The 19,607-nt window shown below is 47.2% G+C and overlaps 1 protein-coding gene across 2 annotated transcripts in view; it reads right to left on the bottom strand.

The window, feature by feature from the left end:
* LOC123992914 (sodium/calcium exchanger 1-like) overlaps positions 1-19,607 on the bottom strand; it is a 120,585-nt gene that overhangs the window by 22,401 nt on the left and 78,577 nt on the right. For both annotated transcript variants that reach the window (XM_046294547.1, XM_046294545.1), the window contains 5 exons: positions 10,045-10,182; positions 9,595-9,822; positions 9,109-9,450; positions 8,073-8,528; positions 3,565-3,941 (listed from right to left, as the gene is read on the bottom strand). In XM_046294547.1, coding sequence (XP_046150503.1) covers positions 3,565-3,941; positions 8,073-8,528; positions 9,109-9,450; positions 9,595-9,822; positions 10,045-10,182 — 1,541 coding nt within the window. The remainder of the gene's footprint in view (positions 1-3,564; positions 3,942-8,072; positions 8,529-9,108; positions 9,451-9,594; positions 9,823-10,044; positions 10,183-19,607) is intronic.

The following is a 19,607-nucleotide window of genomic DNA, read 5'->3' as shown; positions in this document are numbered from 1 at the left end:
GAGCAGAAACACCATTGCCGAGAGAGTAGACCAGTTGTCCATCAATCTAAAAGAGCAGCTTGTGAAAAAGGGAAAAGATTTCATTGCATATTCCTTGGCTGTGGATGAGAGCACCGACATTTCTGACATTGCCCAGTTGTCAATTTTCATCCGCGGAGTGGACTCCAGCCTAAGCGTGACAGAGGAGTTTTTGGCTTTACGTCCTATGCATGGCACAACTACGGGGCATGATTTGTATGAAGAGGTGTCAAGATGTGTAAATGAGATGGAGCTGCCTTGGGAAAAACTCGTGGGTTTGACAACCGACGGAGCACCTGCGATGTGTGGACACAGGAGCGGACTGGTTGAGAAGATACGGGAAAAGATGCAAGAGGAAAACGCGACAGGTGAGCTGACAGCTTATCATTGTATCATACACCAGGAAGCGTTGTGCGGTAAAGCCTTGAAAATGGAGCATGTAATGAGCATCATCACGCGCACAGTTAACTTTATCAGAGCCAAAGGTTTGAATCACCGCCAGTTCAAGGCATTTCTGACGGAGTTAGAAACGGAGCATGGTGATTTGCCTTATCACACAGAGGTGCGATGGCTAAGCCAGGGAAAGGTGCTTCAAAGATGTTTCGAGCTTCGTGAGGAGATTTGTCTGTTCTTGGACAGCAAAGGGAAAGACACAACACAACTCCGAGACGAAATGTTTCTGTGTGAAATGGCTTTTCTGTGTGACATTACGAGTCATCTGAATGCAATGAACTTGCAGCTGCAGGGTCGGGATCGTGTCATCTCTGATATGTACAGTACAGTGAAGGCATTTAAAACCAAACTGACTCTGTGGGAGACGCAGATGCGGAAAGAAAATTTGAGCCACTTTCCCAGCTGCCAGACCATGAAAGAGAAGCTCTCTACCAGTGCGTTCCCGAGCGCACAGTTGGCTGATAAAATAGGTATGCTTGCCGCTGACTTTCGACGCCGATTTGCTGACTTTGAAGCACAAAAAAGCAGGTTGGAACTGCTCGGTAACCCATTTGCTGTTGACGTGGAAAGCTCACCACCAAACCTCCAAATGGAGTTGATTGACCTCCAATGCAATGATGCACTGAGGGCAAAATATGCGGCAGTGGGTGCTGCGGAGTTCGCCCGTTTCCTCCCCGACACAATGCCCCAGCTGCGCATCCAGGCTGCTCAAACGTTGTCTATGTTTGGCAGCACATACCTGTGTGAACAACTGTTTTCTTTGATGAACTTGAACAAAACATCACACAGAAGTCGACTTACTGCTGAACACCTCCACTCAATTCTGAGGATTTCCTCAGCTCAGAGCCTTACCCCGAACATTGATGAACTTGTGGAAAAGATGGGACACCACCAAGTATCACCCTCAACCTCAAACAAGTGAACATTACTGTGCAATCACATATTTAGAGTTTTTACTCAGTTCAAGTTTAAAAGTTAAAGTTTAATATTTGTTTTCACTGCATGTTACTTCTCCTTAAACAAAGTGTTGTTTTTGATTAATAGATTTTTGCACTTTATTTTATTGTATTTCAATCCAATTATATTTTAAAAATATTTCAGTTGAGTGGATGATAGAAAATTGCTATTATTGTTTTTTTCTTTGAAGTAAATTTAGCCCACTTTTGCTAAAATAGAAAATATAGGCTACTGATGGTGCCTTGAATACCGGTTTCTTTCATTTAATGTTCATGTTATGGGGATTTTTATATAAAGGAAATTTGTCTTTTGTGTCTGTTGAAAATTAAAGATTACTGACAGAGCCATAAGAAAATATTGCTTTATTTATCTGATCATATTGGAATATATTTGTTAGGTTTTCAGTAGGTTCAATTAGGTTCACTAGACTATATGCGTCATTTAAAAATTTTTCAATGAACATTCGAACAGTCCGGCCCTCGGCTTGTAGCTAAATTTTTTATTTGGCCCTCCGTCCATTTGACTTTGACACCCCTGAACTAGCTCCTTCCATCCTGTGATTATACCTACTGGCACTAACCACTACCCACTGTAAGTCCTTTTACTGTACCTACTACTGAGCAACCTTAGCCTCAGCGTCTCTTGGGGATCCCACTGGCACTAACCCATAGGGCCCACTGCATCCCCCTACAGAGTAGTGCAGGGCTAGCGGTCAGCTTTTACTTCAGGCTGATGCGGAGTGGCTGATGAAAAGAGGAAATAGGGGGGGATGGAGGGGAGGAGTTGGAAGACGTGTTTCACTTTGTTATTATGCACATTAGTCCTGATAATGTCTCCCAGGACATTGTGTCTGAAAATGTCACCACAGCAACAGTCTCCCTGTTGGCGGCGCAAACATAAACAAGCGATGAGAGAGAAACAAAGAAACAAAGAGAAAAGAGAGAAAGAGGGAGAAGAAAGAGATTCAGATGTCTGATCTTAATTTGAGCCAAATTTGCTACAGCAGGAAAACAATCTTGCAGCAACAGGAAATGTAAAGTATTATGCAAATTATAATTAACGGACATTTTTGTAGAGGTTGATAAATACTTTTTGGGGGAAAAATCTAGCCTGAAATTTCAAAGTGGAAATTACAAACTTCAGAAGCCTTGTTCTCTTGCAACAGGGTGATCATATTGAGATCCTACATCTGTAGATATAGGAAGATAAGAGGCTGAGAGAGAGAGTTAGAGAGAGAGAGAGAGAGAGAGAGAGAGAGGGGAGCAAGAGAAAGAAAAGAGAATGAGAGAATTGAGGAAGAGAAGAATAGATACAGCGAGATGAGAGCGAAATTAGAGATGAATGAGAAATAAACATGATGTTCAAATTACCATTCTTGTGCAGATTTGTGGCGAGAGAGAAAGAACAAGAAAGAGTTAAGACAGACATGAATACAGATAGAATGGTAATATAGCATGGTGTAGCCTACTTTAAGGCAGCAACACATAGCAGTGTGAATACAGTATTGGTTATGAGTTGAGCACAAACACTCAAGCCATTGACGGAGTTAAATCTCCCACCAGGTTGGCCTTGATGAATAATGGAGAAGAATGTCTGGCATGGAGTAGGGAGAGGGGAGGGGAAGGGGTAGGGAGCGATAATGAAGGAGTAGGGGAGAGTAGGAAAAGATGGAGGGGAGGCGAGTGGGAAAAGAGGAAGATGGATGAGAGTGGATGAAATGGAAGCAACCAATAAACAAATAGAGTAGATGCGTAGAGGTAGGGAGTCTGTATGTCTATGTAACGGATGTGAAACGGCTAGCTTAGTTAGTGGTGCGCGCTAAATAGCGTTTCAATCGGTGACGTCACTTGCTCTGAGACCTTGAAGTAGTGGTTCCCCTTGCTCTGCATGGGCCGCGGCTTTTGTGGAGCGATGGGTAACGATGCTTTGAGGGTGACTGTTGTTGATGTGTGCAGAGGGTCCCTGGTTCGCGCCCGGGTATGGGCGAGGGGACGGTTTAAAGTTATACTGTTATCTATCTATCTATCTATCTATCTATCTATCTATCTATCTATCTATCTATCTATCTATCTATCTATCTATCTATCTATCTAACTGCCTTTCTGTGCGTCCGTCCGTCCGTCCATCACTACTCACTTTGTCTGGTCGTTGGAGAACTCCAGCTCTCCCTGGGTGTCCTCGTAGTCCACGCCGCCCCCCTTCGCAGTGCCCGCCTCCGTGTGATAGGGCAGGATCACCGTGCCGCGAGCGCCCGAGTTCCTCACAACTGAGATCTCCATGGTGCCAACACTCTCGCTGACGCGCACCAGCCGATCACGGAATGTGAAGATGCCAGCATGGTCGTCGTCCAGGATGGTCACCGTGGCGACCAGTGGCTCCACCAGACGGCCCTTGGGTCCCGCGCCTGGCTCATCACTCTCGAACATTCCCTCTGTGTCACCAATGCGCAGGTTGAGCAGCCGCACAAAAAAGTGCTCGTCCTCCTCGAAGATGTCATCATCGATGATGCCGACCTGGGAAAGGTGTAGGATGGAGGGAGAAGGGGTGGAGTAGAGATGAAGATAGAAAGTGGCAGCTGTTATAGACCATAAATGCTTGAGAGAAACGCATCAAACCAACCGCACTGATGGTCATAGACATGGGACACTAGGAGATTTATTGTTGTAGTCACTCATTCATAACTGATGGTTGACTAGAAATTGAGTTGTTTCCTAACTCTCTCTACACATTCCTTGTTTTCTCCCTTTCCTCAACACTCCTCCTGCTATCCAGAAATACACTCTTTGTCCTCTGTCTAAGCGTGAACATGAAATGACACGAAAACTACGACGCGTTCAAAGAGAGAAACATCATCTCCAAGGACAAAATACTTCAAAGCTCACTTCCTCCTTTTTTCACCGTCTCTCCCCTCTTCCACTCAGATGAAGTCCTATTCACTGTCAGTCAGGACCATGAGGCAGAATTTAATGTGCTCTAGATTCCGGAAGACTCACCAGCTCTGCCGGTTCCTCTAAGACAGTGGTTCCCAATCTTTTTATAGTCCCGTACCCCTTCAAACATTCAACCCCTCCAGCACCAGGGTCAGTGCAGTTTCAAATGTTGTTTTTTGCCAACATTGTAAGTCTGCCACACACACACTATACAATATATTTATTAAACATAAGAATGAGTGTGAGTTTTGTCACAACCCAGCTCTTGGGAAGTGACTAAGAGCTCTTATAGGACCAAGGCACAAATAATAATAATCAATCATTTTGCTCTTTATTTAATCATCTTACTTATAAAACCTTAATCGTTCATCGAAAACTGAATAACTCAGCACAGGTTAATGAGAAGGGTGTGCTTGAAAGGATGCACATAACTCTGCAATGTTGGGTTGTATTGGAGAGAGTCTCAGTCTTAAATCATTTCCCACACAGTCTGTGCCTGTATTTAGTTTTCATGCTAGTGAGGGCCGAGAATCCATTCTCACATAGGTACGTGGTTGCAAAGGGCATCAGTATCTTAACAGCGCGATTTGCCAAGGCAAGAAATTGAGCGCAGGATACTTCTGATTAAATGACATTTTCACAGAAACACTTTTTGCAATTTCGATGAGGCTCTCTTGTTCAGATATCGGTAAATGGACTGGAGGTAGGGCATGAAAGGGATAACGAATTCAGTTGTTTGTGTCATCCGTTTCTGGAAAGTATCTGCATAACTGCATCCCCAACTCAATCAGGTGCTTCGCTATATCACATTTGACATTGTCCGTAAGCTTGAGTTCATTTTCACACACAAAAAAATCATACAATGATGGAAAGACCTGTGTGTTGTCATTGTTAATGCAGACAGAGAAGAGCTCCAACTTCTTAATCATAGCCTGAATTTTGTCCCGCACCTTGAATATAGTTGCGGAGTGTCCCTGTAATCCTAGATTCAGATCATTCAGGTGAGAAAAAACATAGGCCAGTCATGTGAGAAACTCATCATCGCGTGAGAAACTCGTCATCATGCAAGTGGTTAGACAAGTGAAAATTATGGTCAGTAAAGAAAACTAAGCTCGTCTCTCAATTAAAAACAAGTGTCAATACTTTGCCCCTTGATAACCAGCGCACTTCTGGATGTTGTAGAAGCATTACATGGTCGCTGCCCATATCCTTGCATAATGCAGAAAATACAGGAGAGTTCAGGTGCATTGCTTTAACAAAGTTAACCATTTTCACTGTAGTGTCCAAAACATCTTTCAAGCTGTCAGCCATTCCCTTGGCAGCAAGAGCCTTTCGGTGACTGCTGCTTTGTTACCCAAGTGGCGTCGGGAGCAACTGCTTGCACCTGCGTTACCACTCCACTATGTCTCCCTGTCCTGGCTTTTGTGCCATCAGTACAGATACCAACACATTTTTACCACCAAATTCCATTTGATGTCACAAAGCTGTCCAGTACTTTAAAAATATCCTCTCCTGTTGCCCTGGTTTCCAGTGGTTTTCAGAAGAGGAAGTTTTCCTTACTATCCCTTATGCACATTCCATGATCGAACGTTCTAAACACACTTCCTATTGGTTTGGCAATTTCCGGTCAGTCTAGTTGTTATCGGCGATATAACGTTACTACCACTATGTCGCAGTTTTTTACTTGGTGTCTTCAGGACTTGCCTCAAATTAATATTAATGATGTACATTGAATTGTTAAATCAGCCTCCGAGACTCCAGCTAGCAAGAATGAAAAGGGGTTCAAGATGTATATAGGAAGCTACATAGACAACTATGAAGGTGAGTACCAAGTCAATGACAGATATGACGTTAGCTAGCTACAATCAGTAGCTAGCTAATTGAACTATTAACTGTAGCTAGCTAGTTACTTCGTAAAATTATGTAACGTTGACAGAATCTACCTGAGAATGTGTGTATTTTCGTTAGCTTGGTTAAGTTATGCTTGCTAGCTATATTTGCTAGCTAAAAATAATTTTTATTCATGTCTTCTACACAGTATCTAACAAAGATACATTGACAGGGGAGATGTCTGCCTGTCACAGGTCCATGAGGAAGAGTGAAAAGCCGCACAGCATGGGAGTAGGGAAAGGTTATAGATAGATACTAGGGACCTTGTTAAACATTTCCTGTGAGACACTGTCATCATGTTCAAAATGTGTTGGAGACAGTATCAACATTTAATCTTAACAGTAGATAGATATTAATGATGGTTCCCAATCCCAATTTAGAATTGCCCACTTAACAGGTTATTTGGTAAAGATCTGTTGATGCAGTGTTTGGTAATTGTGTTACTGAGACACAATGTATTCCTGTATAGTTAAGAGCCCCTAGTTAAGAAGACTAGACACTACTGTGTTTATTGTTATTTATGGGCCGCATCATTCTTGTTTCTCACTTGTCTTTCATCACATTTATCTTCACAGATGGTGTTAAAGCACTCCGTACCAGTGATAGTGGTCCAAAGCCACTGCTCCTATGTTGCAGGAAGTGCTCTGTGCAATCATCTGGTGGCCCTTCTTTACCAGACAGCGCACTACTCTCAACTAAACATTCCTGCTGCACCACCAGTTCACAGCTGCACAGACACAGAACAGCGTTGGCACAAGCCAAGAACACTTGTGAGTCTATCAATATCCATAAAAAAATGCACCTGAAAAGTATTCAGCCTATGTAACAGTAAATCCTTGTTAATTAGGGTGTGAAGACAGGTTCGGTTGGTGGGATAGAGTTCCGTAAACCTACTAACTCGTGTGCTGATGGAATAAGGTAAATTGGAGGTTCCTAGAATGGAAACATTATAGAAAACATTTTCTTGTGATTGTATCCAGATAAGCCTAAACAGTGGCGTCTTTACGATGTAATGACAAATGTTTGGGACAAATACTGGGGGGAAATATATAATCTATAAATCTGTATATTTTAATTCATTTTATTTGAATTTTCGGGCTTGTGCTGTTTCTGGAAAAGTTACATGAGTCTTTGTCATAGTAATCTCTCCAACCTGATGTTTTAAAATGTTTTGCAGAAGTTCTCTCTACAAAGCACTCAATGGATACATGCCTGACATGGACCTTCCCCGCATCTGCCAATGTATGCCAACTTTTCTCCACTTTACTGCCCCTCTTGTGACAACAAGAGTACTGCTGGTAGTAGCAGCAGTATTTTTTTTAAACCATTTATAATTTTTCGAGCAAACGGCATGAGCAGCAGCTTCATTTGGTTAGTGGAATTCCCGCGAGAGAGCAACGGTTAATGTGATTGGATGTTCATTATTTGACTAGGCTACCTGTATTTGACATTGTGTTGTTATTTTGCTGAATACTAGATGGTTGAATTTTATTTTTGGCAGTGAAACGAGGCTACTCATGCGAGAGAAAAAAAACTCACCCAAATGTATAGCCCCGTTGGAAAATATAAATGGACTGTTAGGGGGGAAGAGACAGTTGATCCGGGACAGAGATGACTCTGGCCGGCGCTAATTCATAGGGTAATTGGTTTCTGCTGCTGTTTTCTGCTCCTTCCATTACGTGACGTCTTGATCTGCCCACGACAAGCAGGTCTAATGACCTAGCTGAGGATCGGCTTGGCAGCACAGTTGTGCAACTCTTATTGCTATAATTGATTATAACTGTACATTACTGTTTACTTTCCTCCCCTTCCACTGACCCTCACCTTGATCTCCTTGCGGGTCTCTCCGGGTTTGAACACCAGCGTTCCCTCGCTGTACTCGTAGTCGGACCCGGCATTGGCTGAGCCGTCCTCGGTCCGGTAGTCCACATAGAAGGTGCTCTCCCCCAGGCCCCCTTGACACACCACAGCCAGCCTCAGTATGCCGCAGTTCTCCATACACTGGCTGTGGGTGCTCTCGAACGCCAGGCGGCTGCACTCAGCCAGGTCGTCGTCCTCGCAGACCACTTCCTCGTCCACGGCGGCGGCGCGGCGGGAGTGGTCGGCGGCGTGCCTCTTGAGCACGTTGCCGGCGCCGGTCATCATGCGCGTAGCCTGGATGCGGTAGAAGGCGCGGCTCTTCTGTTGATGGAGGAGGGCGTAGTAGTTGGCAAGATCTACCAGCTGATCCAGTTCCTTGTCCGGAAACTTCTGCTTCAGCTGCTTCAGGATGCGGATCACCTGGGGGCAGAGGAACAGGGGCTGAAAAAGAGGGACACAGACACACAACCTCGACACAGAGAGAAAGTTTGTAACTTTTGTAGGTTCAGCTCAGCACGTTAGTAGCTCTTAATAGTCTCCTTTGCTTGAGTGTGTTTGTATGTGTGGTTGAGGTGAGTATCTACAGTATGTGGGTGTTCATGAACTGCCTGAGTGCGTTTGTATGTGTGGTTGAGGTGAGTATCTACAGTATGTAGGTGTTCATGAACTGCCTGAGTGTGTTTGTATGTGTGGTTGAGGTGAGTATCTACAGTATGTGGGTGTTCATGAACTGCCTGAGTGTGTTTGTATGTGTGGTTGAGGTGAGTATCTACAGTATGTGGGTGTTCATGAACTGCCTGAGTTCTGTCCTCTTCATCTCTTTTTACTCTCTCTAACCCTACTGTGCCTTTCTATATTCCTGAAAGGGCCTATGTACATGAACGGGATGAGTGTCTCCTTTATAACTCTTCATCTCTCTCCCTCTCCATACTGTACCCCACTTTCTCTCCCCCTGATGTACTAGAATCCCTCTAACAGCGGGTCTCTCTCTCTCTCTCACCTCCTTGCGGCTCTCGTCCAGCTCCTTGGTATTCTCTACGGTCACCATGGTGCTGTTGGAGTTGGGCAGGTAGGCCACGGTGCCCGCCACATTGTTGGCCCCATCCTGGCAGTTCTCACTGGGCATCATTCCCACCCCCCCTCCACTCTGAGGGAACTTTCCGTCCATAATCATCTCGAAGCCTTTCGGGGTTGTGTCCCCCTCAGTCTCCACGACGATGCCGTGCTTGTCGGCGCGGTAACGCTTGGCCATGTACTTGTAGAAGAGCAGGCGTCGGTCGGCGATCCAGGCCAGGATCACACACACTGGGAAGTAGAACAGGGTGACCAGAGCCTCCCACACCTGAACACACACAAAGACAGGGGACCATGACAAGACATACTGTACATCCAAACTGGAAGGGGGTTGATTGTTTGGTTACACACACACATACAGTATCTATTCACATTTGCTAACACACACACACACACACACACAAAAGTGTACCTCCACTACTCCGGGTGAGATGACAGAGAGGATGAGGAAGAGCCAGATATAGGCGAAGATGCTCCAGAAGGCTGTGATGAAGAACACACGCAGGTGTTTGATCTTCCTGGTCTCTCCTTCAGGGATGACCCACACACAGATGGCGATGATCACAAACATGTTGAAGGCGGCGCTGCCGACGATGGTGCCAGGGCCCAGCTCACCCGCCTCAAACCCATGCCCACACACCTAACACCGGGAGACAGAGGAGAGAGACTTTTGAAGAACTATTCCTTTTGGAGAACTTCTGTGCAGTATAAATCAAGAAGTTCATGTCATAAAAAGGCCAAATGTTATGTTGGTAAGATTTGACAATAACTTTTTGTCATTTTCAACTTCATTCCAGTACTAGTATACACTGCAACACTGATATGTTGTCGCTGGGGGGAGTGTTTTTGACATGACACCCACCTCTATGACAGACAGCAGGATCTCTGGGGCGGAGGAGCCTAGAGCCATCAGAGTCAAGTTGGACACAGTCTCGTTCCAGATACGTACAGTGGCCACAGATGTCTCACCGCTTGGCATGGTGATGGTCACCTCCTTCTCCTGCAGGACAGACAGAGAGGGGTCTCACACACACACACATGAATGCATACATACACACACATGCGCTCACACACACACGCTCACACACAGGTCATCACTCTATTCCCCCTGCCCACGATGGTGCCAGGGCCCAGCTCACCCGCCTCAAACTCATGCCCACACACCTAACACCGGGAGACAGAGGAGAGAGACTTTTGATGAACTTTTCCTTTTGGAGAACTTCTGTGCAGTATAAATCAAATGTCATAAAAAGGCCAGATGTTATGTTGGTAAGATTTGACAATAACTTTTCAAGAACCAACCACTCACAGGTCAACACTCTATTCCCCCCATACCATTCCAGTATCTCACCACCAGACTCAAACATATCTTAATCTCATCCAGCCAGTTACTGTAAAAATAACAACTGCTCATAGACTAGAGATGGTAGTGGGAGTAGTAGTGGGAAGCTACAGATGTCTTTCTTCTCCACATATAAGCATGACGGATGGTATTTACAGTATCCTACCATCAGGGAGGATGCGACCCTGACTGTTATGCAGGTGAATGAGGACCCAAAAGCGACTTGGCGAAAACAGAGTCTTTAATCCAGTAAAGTAAAATACAATCAAAAAACACAACTTCCACTCGTAATGACGAGAACCGACTGGAGACTCGATCTTGAACAGCAGGTAGCCTCGGGAAGGCACTTGAACCTAGCAGACTCAGACACCTGCTCACCACGCAGCATCTGAGGGAAACACGACACGACTGGGCGATACACAAACACAGCACGGTGACCAATACATACAAGGATCCGACAGGACAGGAACGGAACACAAAGGAAGAAATAGGGACTCTAATCAGGGGGAAAGGATCGGGAACAGGTGTGGGAAGACTAAATGATTGATTAGGGGAAAAGGAACAGCTGGGAGCAGGAACGGAACGATAGAGAGAAGAGAGAGCGAGAGAGTGAGAGAGGGAGGGGGAGAGAGAGGGATAGAAAGAGGGAAAGAACCTAATAAGACCAGCAGAGGGAAACGAATAGAATGGGAAGCACAGGGACAAGACAAGATAATAAATGACAAAACATGACACTGACTCCCTGACAGAAGGGAAGGGGACAATCTGTTATTCTAATCTAGTGATGGGGGGGCTATGGAGACTCAAGTTGTATTAGTCGTATGTAAGGGATACACATGGTATACAACGTCCTACAAAATGCTGACTTGCAGGTTCCTTTACATTGACAGTGACCTTGACATGTAGGGTTGGTGAATTTTACTGAAGTGGGGGTCACAGAGTGTTTCTTGGTAGTCTTAAACAAATCTACTTTCAAACAAAAGTATAGACCTCACACACACATGGTTATGGGCTTTAAAAAAAAAGACATCTGTACCATGTCAGATATAGAGTTGAAATCTATTCAATTTTGAGATTGCATCCCAGTATTACCCCTTATATCATCACAGCAGACTGAAATATAACAAAACTGTTTGATATAGAAACCTGATGTTTATTAATGATGAAATTATGAAAAATATGAATAACATTCCACCCACGAGGCCACAATATCTTCCTAAACCTCAACTTCTAAATACTCTCCTGCAACCCGCCTCACCCAATGTGGCGTGGATCTGCTTTTTCTAAAGTATTTCTATATACTTCGGATCTGGAATCCCTCAACTGAAGCTAGCCAGCTACCTACCGACCAGCTATCAGCTGGCAAACCATTGCTAGCGGTCATCAGCTAACCTTTAGCTCAGAAAGCTCTCGCCAGTTCGAACAACGTGACTCAAACCAGAGCATAACGGACCTATTTCTCTCCATTTCCCCGGATTCCTACCGCAAACTCTGAACATTTTCATCTGGATCTTCGCAACTAGCTAACCGCAATCCCGGGTGACCACTCCTGGCTAGCGTTTCCATCCCGGAGCAAGCACCAATTAGCCTGAAGCTAGCCCGGCCAGGGCTCCTGTGCTACCACCGAAGCCCAATCCTGGGCTACAATATCCAGACCCCTTCTACAGCCGGTACGGGGCACAGAACCCCGCCGATCCACTACGACTGGAATACCGACATAATCTGCCTGATGATTCCAACAGGCCCCTCAGGTGCGACGCCCGCTGAAGGCCCATTCTGTTAACCTGCTAGGCCTGCTAGCTACCTAGAGCTACTTGGAAGCCTACTAACTCCACAACTGGTCTATCGATGTCACCGCACGAAGAGGAAAAAACAGACTTACCCCCATCGTGACGTCCCCCAAAGGCTAACTTGCTAGCTCCGGTCTACTAACTGCTAGCTTGCCTGCCCCGGTCTGCTAACTGCTAGCCCCTGCTAACTGCTTGCCTGCTAACCCGGTCTGCTAACTGCTAGCCCCTGATAACTGCTTGCTTGCTAACCCAGCCCCGGTCTGCTAACTGCTAGCTTGTTTAGCCCTGGCCTACTAAATGTTAGCGTGTTAGCATCAGCCCGCTAACTGTCTGAATCGCCGTGTTCCCAGTCAGCCCAACCACTCACTGGACCCATATGTTCACTTGGCTACGCATGCCTCTCTCTAATATCAATATGCCTCTTCCATTACTGTCCTGGTTAATTATTACTGTTTTATTTCACTGTAGAGACTCTAGCCCTGCTCAATATGCCTTAACCATGTTGTTCCACCTCCTACATATGCGATGACATCACCTGGTTTAAACGTCTCTAGAGACTATATCTCTCTCATCATTACGACATCCGATCCTCGTTTGCTAAGTCTAACGACACCGCTGGTTCTGCTCACACTGCCCTACCCTGTGCTCTGACCTCTTTCTCCCCTCTCTCTCCAGATGAAATCTCGCGTCTTGTGACGGCCGGCCGCCCAACAACCTGCCCGCTCGACCCTATCCCCTCCTCTCTTCTCCAGACCATTTCCGGAGACCTTCTCCCTTACCTCACCTCGCTCATCAACTTATCCCTGACCGCTGGCTACGTCCCTTCCGTCTTCAAGAGAGCGAGAGTTGCACCCCTTCTGAAAAAACCTACACTCGATCCCTCCGATGTCAACAACTACAGACCAGTATCCCTTCTTTCTTTTCTCTCCAAAACTCTTGAACGTGCTGTCCTTGGTCAGCTCTCCCGCTATCTCTCTCAGAATGACCTTCTTGATCCAAATCAGTCAGGTTTCAAGACTAGTCATTCAACTGAGACTGCTCTTCTCTGTATCACGGAGGCGCTCCGCACCGCTAAAGCTAACTCTCTCTCCTCTGCTCTCATCCTTCTAGACCTATCGGCTGCCTTCGATACTGTGAACCATCAGATCCTCCTCTCCACCCTCTCCGAGTTGGGCATCTCCGGCGCGGCCCACGCTTGGATTGCGTCCTACCTGACAGGTCGCTCCTACCAGGTGGCGTGGCGAGAATCTGTCTCCTCACCACGCGCTCTCACCACTGGTGTCCCCCAGGGCTCTGTTCTAGGCCCTCTCCTATTCTCGCTATACACCAAGTCACTTGGCTCTGTCATAACCTCACATGGTCTCTCCTATCATTGCTATGCAGACGACACACAATTAATCTTCTCCTTTCCCACTTCTGATGACCAGGTGGCGAATTGCATCTCTGCATGTCTGGCAGACATATCAGTGTGGATGACGGATCACCACCTCAAGCTGAACTTCGGCAAGACGGAGCTGCTCTTCCTCCCGGGAAGGACTGCCCGTTCCATGATCTCGCCATCACGGTTGACAACTCCATTGTGTCCTCCTCCCAGAGCGCTAAGAACCTTGGCGTGATCCTGGACAACACCCTGTCGTTCTCAACTAACATCAAGGCGGTGGCCCGTTCCTGTAGGTTCATGCTCTACAACATCCGCAGAGTACGACCCTGCCTCACACAGGAAGCGGCGCAGGTCCTAATCCAGGCACTTGTCATCTCCCGTCTGGATTACTGCAACTCGCTGTTGGCTGGGCTCCCTGCCTGTGCCATTAAACCCCTACAACTCATCCAGAACGCCGCAGCCCGTCTAGTGTTCAACCTTCCCAAGTTCTCTCACGTCACCCCGCTCCTCCGCTCTCTCCACTGGCTTCCAGTTGAAGCTCGCATCCGCTACAAGATCATGGTGCTTGCCTACGGAGCTGTGAGGGGAACGGCACCTCAGTACCTCCAGGCTCTGATCAGGCCCTACACCCAAATAAGGGCACTGCGTTCATCCACCTCTGGCCTGCTCGCCTCCCTACCACTGAGGAAGTACAGTTCCCGCTCAGCCCAGTCAAAACTGTTCGCTGCTCTGGCTCCCCAATGGTGGAACAAACTCCCTCACGACGCCAGGACAGCGGAGTCAATCACCACCTTCCGGAGACACCTGAAACCCCACCTCTTTAAGGAATACCTAGGATAGGATAAAGTAATCCTTCTCACCCCCCTCCCCCTTAAAATATTTAGATGCACTATTGTAAAGTGGTTGTTCCACTGGATGTCATAAGGTGAATGCACCAATTTGTAAGTCGCTCTGGATAAGAGCGTCTGCTAAATGACTTAAATGTAAATGTAAATTACTCAATGCCTAGGTTTACCTCCAATGTACTCACATCCTACCTTACCTTTGTCTGTACATTTTGCCTTGAATCTATGCTATCGTGCCCAGAAACCTGTTCCTTTTACTCTCTGTTCCAAACGTGCTAGACAGCCAGTTCGTATAGCATTTAGCCGTACCCTTATCCTTCTCCTCCTCTGTTCCTCTGGTGATGTAGAGGTTAATCCAGGTCCTGCAGTGCCTAGCTCAACTCCCCAGGTGCCCTCATTTTTTGACTTCTGTAACCGTAAAAGCCTTGGTTTCATGCATGTTGACATTAGAAGCCTACTACCTAAGTTTGTTTTACTCACTGCTTAGCACACTCTGCCAACCCGGATGCTTTAGTTGTGTCTGAATATTGGCTTAGGAAAACCACCAAAAACCTTAATCTCCATCGCTAACTATAACATTTTCCGCCAAGATAGAACTGCCAAAGGGGGCAGTGTTGCAATCTACTGCAAAGATAGCCTGCAGAGTTCGGTATTACTATCAAAGTCTGTTACCCAAACAATTCGAGCTTCTACTTCTAAAAATTCACCTTTCCAGAAACAAGTCTCTCGCTGTTGCCGCTTGCTATAGACCTCCCTCTGCCGCCAGCTGTGCCCTCGATACCATATGTGAATTGATTGCCCACCATCTCTCTTCTGAGCTCGTGCTACTAAACTGGGGCATGCTTAAGCATCTCCGGCCAAAATTAAATCTAGAATTGGCTTGCTATATCGCAACAATGCATCCTTCACTCATGCTGCCAAAGATACCCTCGTAAAACTGAGCATCCTACCAATCCTCGATTTCGATGATGTCATCTATAAAATAGCCTCCAACACTCTACTCAACAAACTGGATGCAGTCTCACAGTGCCATCCGTTTTCTCACCAAAGCCCCATACACTACCCACCATTGCAATCTGTATGCTCTCATTGGTTGGCCCTCGCTTCATACTCGTCGCCAAACACACTGGCTACAGGTTATCTACAAGTATCTGCTAGGTAAAGCCCTGCCTTATCTCAGCTCACTGGTCACCATAGCAGCACCCACTCGTAGCATGCGCTCCAGCAGGTATATCTCACTGGTCACCCCCAAAGCCAATTCGTCCTTTGGTCGCCTTTCCTTCCAGTTCTCTGCTGCCAATGAGTGGAACGAACTGCAAAAAACTCTGAAGCTGGAGACTCATATCTCCCTCACTAGCTTTAAGCACCAGCTGTCAGAGCAGCTCACAGATCACTGCACCTGTACATAGCCCATCTGTAAACAGCTCATCTATCTATCTACCTCATCCCCATACAGTATTTATTTATTTATCTTGCTCCTTTGCACCCCAGTATCTCTACTTGCACATTCATCTTCTGCACATCGACCATGCCAGTGTTTAATTGCTATATTTGTCATGTTTTGTCATATATTGTCATGTCTTGTCCTTGTGCTTCCCCTTCTGTTCGTTTCCCCTGCTGGTCTTATTAGGTTCTTTCCCTCTTTCTATCCCTCTCTCTCCCCCTCCCTCTCTCCCTCTCTCTCTCTCTCGTTCCGTTCCTGCTCCCAGCTGTTCCTCATTCTCCTAACCACCTCATTTACTCTTTCACACCTGTCCCCTAGGTTGCCCTCTGATTAGAGTCCCTATTTCTCCCTCTGTTTTCCGCTTCTGTCCTTGTCGGATCCTTGTTCGATGTTTGCTGTGCTGTGTTCTTGTTCCGTCGTGTTTTTTGCCTTCTTCAGATGCTTCGTGTGAGCAGGTGTCTATGTCAGCTACGGCCTGTGCCTTCCCGAAGCGACCTGCAGTCTGTGGTCGCGTCTCCAGTCGTTCCTCTCTACTGACGAGAGGATTTCAGTTTTCCTGTTTGTATTTTCCTGAGATATTTCCAGGATTATCGTTTTTGTTAAAGACTGGAATAAAGACTCTGTTTCTGTAAAGTCGCTTTTGGGTCCTCATTCACCTGCATAACAGAAGGATCCGACCAAGAATGGACCCAGCGACTACGGATTCTCTCTACTCTACTGTCGAGTTCCAGGGAGCGATGCTCGGCAGACACGAGCAGGAATTGTCTGCTGCTCGTCATGCCGTTGAGACCCTGGCCGCTCAGGTCTCCGACCTCTCAGGACAGTTTCAGAGTCTTCGTCTCGTGCCACCAGCTACTTCCTGGTCTTCCGAGTCTCCGGAACCTAGGGTTAATAACCCACCATGTTACTCTGGGCAGCCCACTGAGTGCCGCTCCTTTCTCACCCAGTGTGATATTGTGTTCTCTCTCCAGCCCAACACATACTCAAGAGAGAGAGCTCGGATCGCCTACGTCATATCACTCCTTACTGGTCGGGCTCGGGAGTGGGGCACAGCTATCTGGGAGGCAAGGGCTGAGTGTACTAACGATTATCTGAACTTTAAAGAGGAGATGATACGGGTTTTTGATCGTTCTGTTTTTGGGAAAGAAGCTTCCTGGTCCCTGTCTTCCCTATGTCAAGGTAATCGATCCATAACGGATTACTCTATAGAGTTTCGCACTCTTGCTGCCTCCAGTAACTGGAACGAGCAGGCGTTGCTCGCTCATTTTCTGGAGGGACTCCACGCTAAGGTTAAGGATGAGATTCTCTCCCGGGAGGTTCCATCCAGCGTGGATTCTTTGATTGAACTCGCTATTCGCATTGAACGACGGGTAGATCTTCGTCACCGAGCTCATAGAAGAGAGCTCGCGTTAACTGTGTCCCCCCTCTCCCCGACACTACCATCTTTCCCCACTGACTCAGGTGTTGAGCCCATGCAGCTGGGGGGTATTCGCATCTCGACTAAGGAGAGGGAACAGAGAATCACCAACCGCCTCTGTCTCTATTGCGGTTCCGCTGGTCATTTTGTCATTTCATGTCCAGTTAAAGGCCAGAGCTCATCAGTAAGCGGAGGGCGACTGATAAGCGCTACTACACTGTCCTCTCCGTCAAGTACCTGTACTACCTTGCCGGTCCATCTACGCTGGACCGGATCGGCAGCTTCCTGCAGCGCATTAATAGACTCTGGGGCGGAGGGCTGTTTTATGGACGAAGCCTGGGCTCGGGAACATGACATTCCTCTCAGACAGTTAGGGGAGCCCACGGTCATGTTCGCCTTGGATGGTAGTCCTCTCCCCAGTATATTATGTGAAACACTACCTTTAACCCTCACAGTATCTGGTAACCATAGTGAGACCATTTCTTTTTTGATTTTTTGTTCACCTTTTACACCTGTTGTTTTGGGTCATCCCTGGCTAGTGTGTCATAATCCTTCTTTTGATTGGTCTAGTAATTCTATCCTTTCCTGGAACATTTCTTGTCATGTGAAATGTTTAATGTCTGCTATTCCTCCTGTTTCTTCTGCTCCCTCTTCACAGGAGGAACCTGGTGATTTGACAGGAGGGCCGGAGGAATATCATGATCTGCGCACGGTCTTCAGTCGGTCTAGAGCCACCTCCCTCCCTCCTCACCGGTCGTATGATTGTTGTACTGATCTCCTTAAGAAGCGCTTTGCATCCGCTCCTATCCTTGTTGCACCTGACGTCACTAAACAGTTCATTGTCGAGGTAGACGCGTCAGGGGTGGGCGTGGGAGCCATTCTGTCCCAGCGCTCCCATACTGACGATGGGGTCCACCCTTGCGCGTATTTTTCTCATCGCCTGTCGCCGTCGGAACGTAACTATGATGTGGCTAACCGCGAACTGCTCGCCATCCGTTTAGCCTTAGGCGAATGGCGAAAGTGGTTGGAGGGGGCGACCGTTCCTTTTGTCGTTTGGACTGACCAAAAGAACCTTGAGTACATCCGTTCTGCCAAACGACTCAATGCGCGTCAAGCTCGTTGGGCGTTGTTTTTCGCTCGTTTCGAGTTCGTGATTTCTTATCGCCCGGGTACTAAGAAAACCAAGCCTCATGCTTTATCCCGTCTCTTCAGTTCTTCTGTAGCGTCTACCGATCCCGAGGGGATTCTCCCTGAGGGGCGTGTTGTCGGGTTGAATGTCTGGGGAATTGAGAGACAGGTCAAGCAAGCACTCACTCACACTCTGTCGCCGCGCGCTTGTCCTAGTAACCTTCTTTTCGTTCCTGTCTCTACTCGTCTGGCTGTTCTTCAGTGGGCTCACTCTGCCAAGTTAGCTGGCCACCCCGGCGTTCGGGGTACGCTTGCTTCTATTCGCCAGCGGTTTTGGTGGCCTACTCAGGAGCGTGACACGCGCCGTTTCGTGGCTGCTTGTTCGGACTGCGCGCAGAATAAGTCCAGTAACTTTTTTTCTGCTTCTGCTCCTGGTCTTGCTGGGTCTCAGTCTGTCCCCAGCCACCGCATCTCTCCTGCCCTTGCTGTGTCTCAGTCTGTCCCCTGCCACCGCATCTCTCCTGGTTCTGCTCCTGCCCTTGCTGTGTCTCAGTCTGTCCCCTGCCACCGCATCTCTCCTGGTTCTGCTCCTGCACTTGCTGTGTCTCAGTCTGTCCACAGCCACCGCCTCTCTCCTGTTCCTGGTCTTAGCCTTGCTGTGTCTCAGTCTGTCCCTAGTTGTTACTCTCCTGGCCTGTTTGGTCCTGATTGCTCTAACGCTTACAGTTCTCTACCCGTGTCTCATTTTTATAAGAGTAATAGCCCTAGATTCCCTCTTCATCGTCTCCCGTTACGGTCCTGAGGAGAGGAGTTGGGTTCTTTCTCGGGACGTGCTGGACCGTTTGTTGATCTATGATTTCCTCCGTTGCCGCCAGGGTTCCTCCTCGAGTGCGCCAGGAGGCGCTCGGTGAGTGGGGGGGTACTGTCATGTTTCGTCATATATTGTCATGTCTTGTCCTTGTGCTTCCCCTTCTGTTCGTTTCCCCCTGCTGGTCTTATTAGGTTCTTTCCCTCTTTCTATCCCTCTCTCTCCCCCTCCCTCTCTCCCTCTCCCTCTCTCTCTCTCTCTCTCTCTCTA

The sequence above is a fragment of the Oncorhynchus gorbuscha genome, linkage group LG13, assembly GCF_021184085.1.
Source record: "Oncorhynchus gorbuscha isolate QuinsamMale2020 ecotype Even-year linkage group LG13, OgorEven_v1.0, whole genome shotgun sequence".
NCBI lineage: Eukaryota > Metazoa > Chordata > Actinopteri > Salmoniformes > Salmonidae > Oncorhynchus > Oncorhynchus gorbuscha.
Note: the sequence above shows the minus strand (reverse complement) of the source record. Positions and strands in the feature narration are given on the sequence as shown.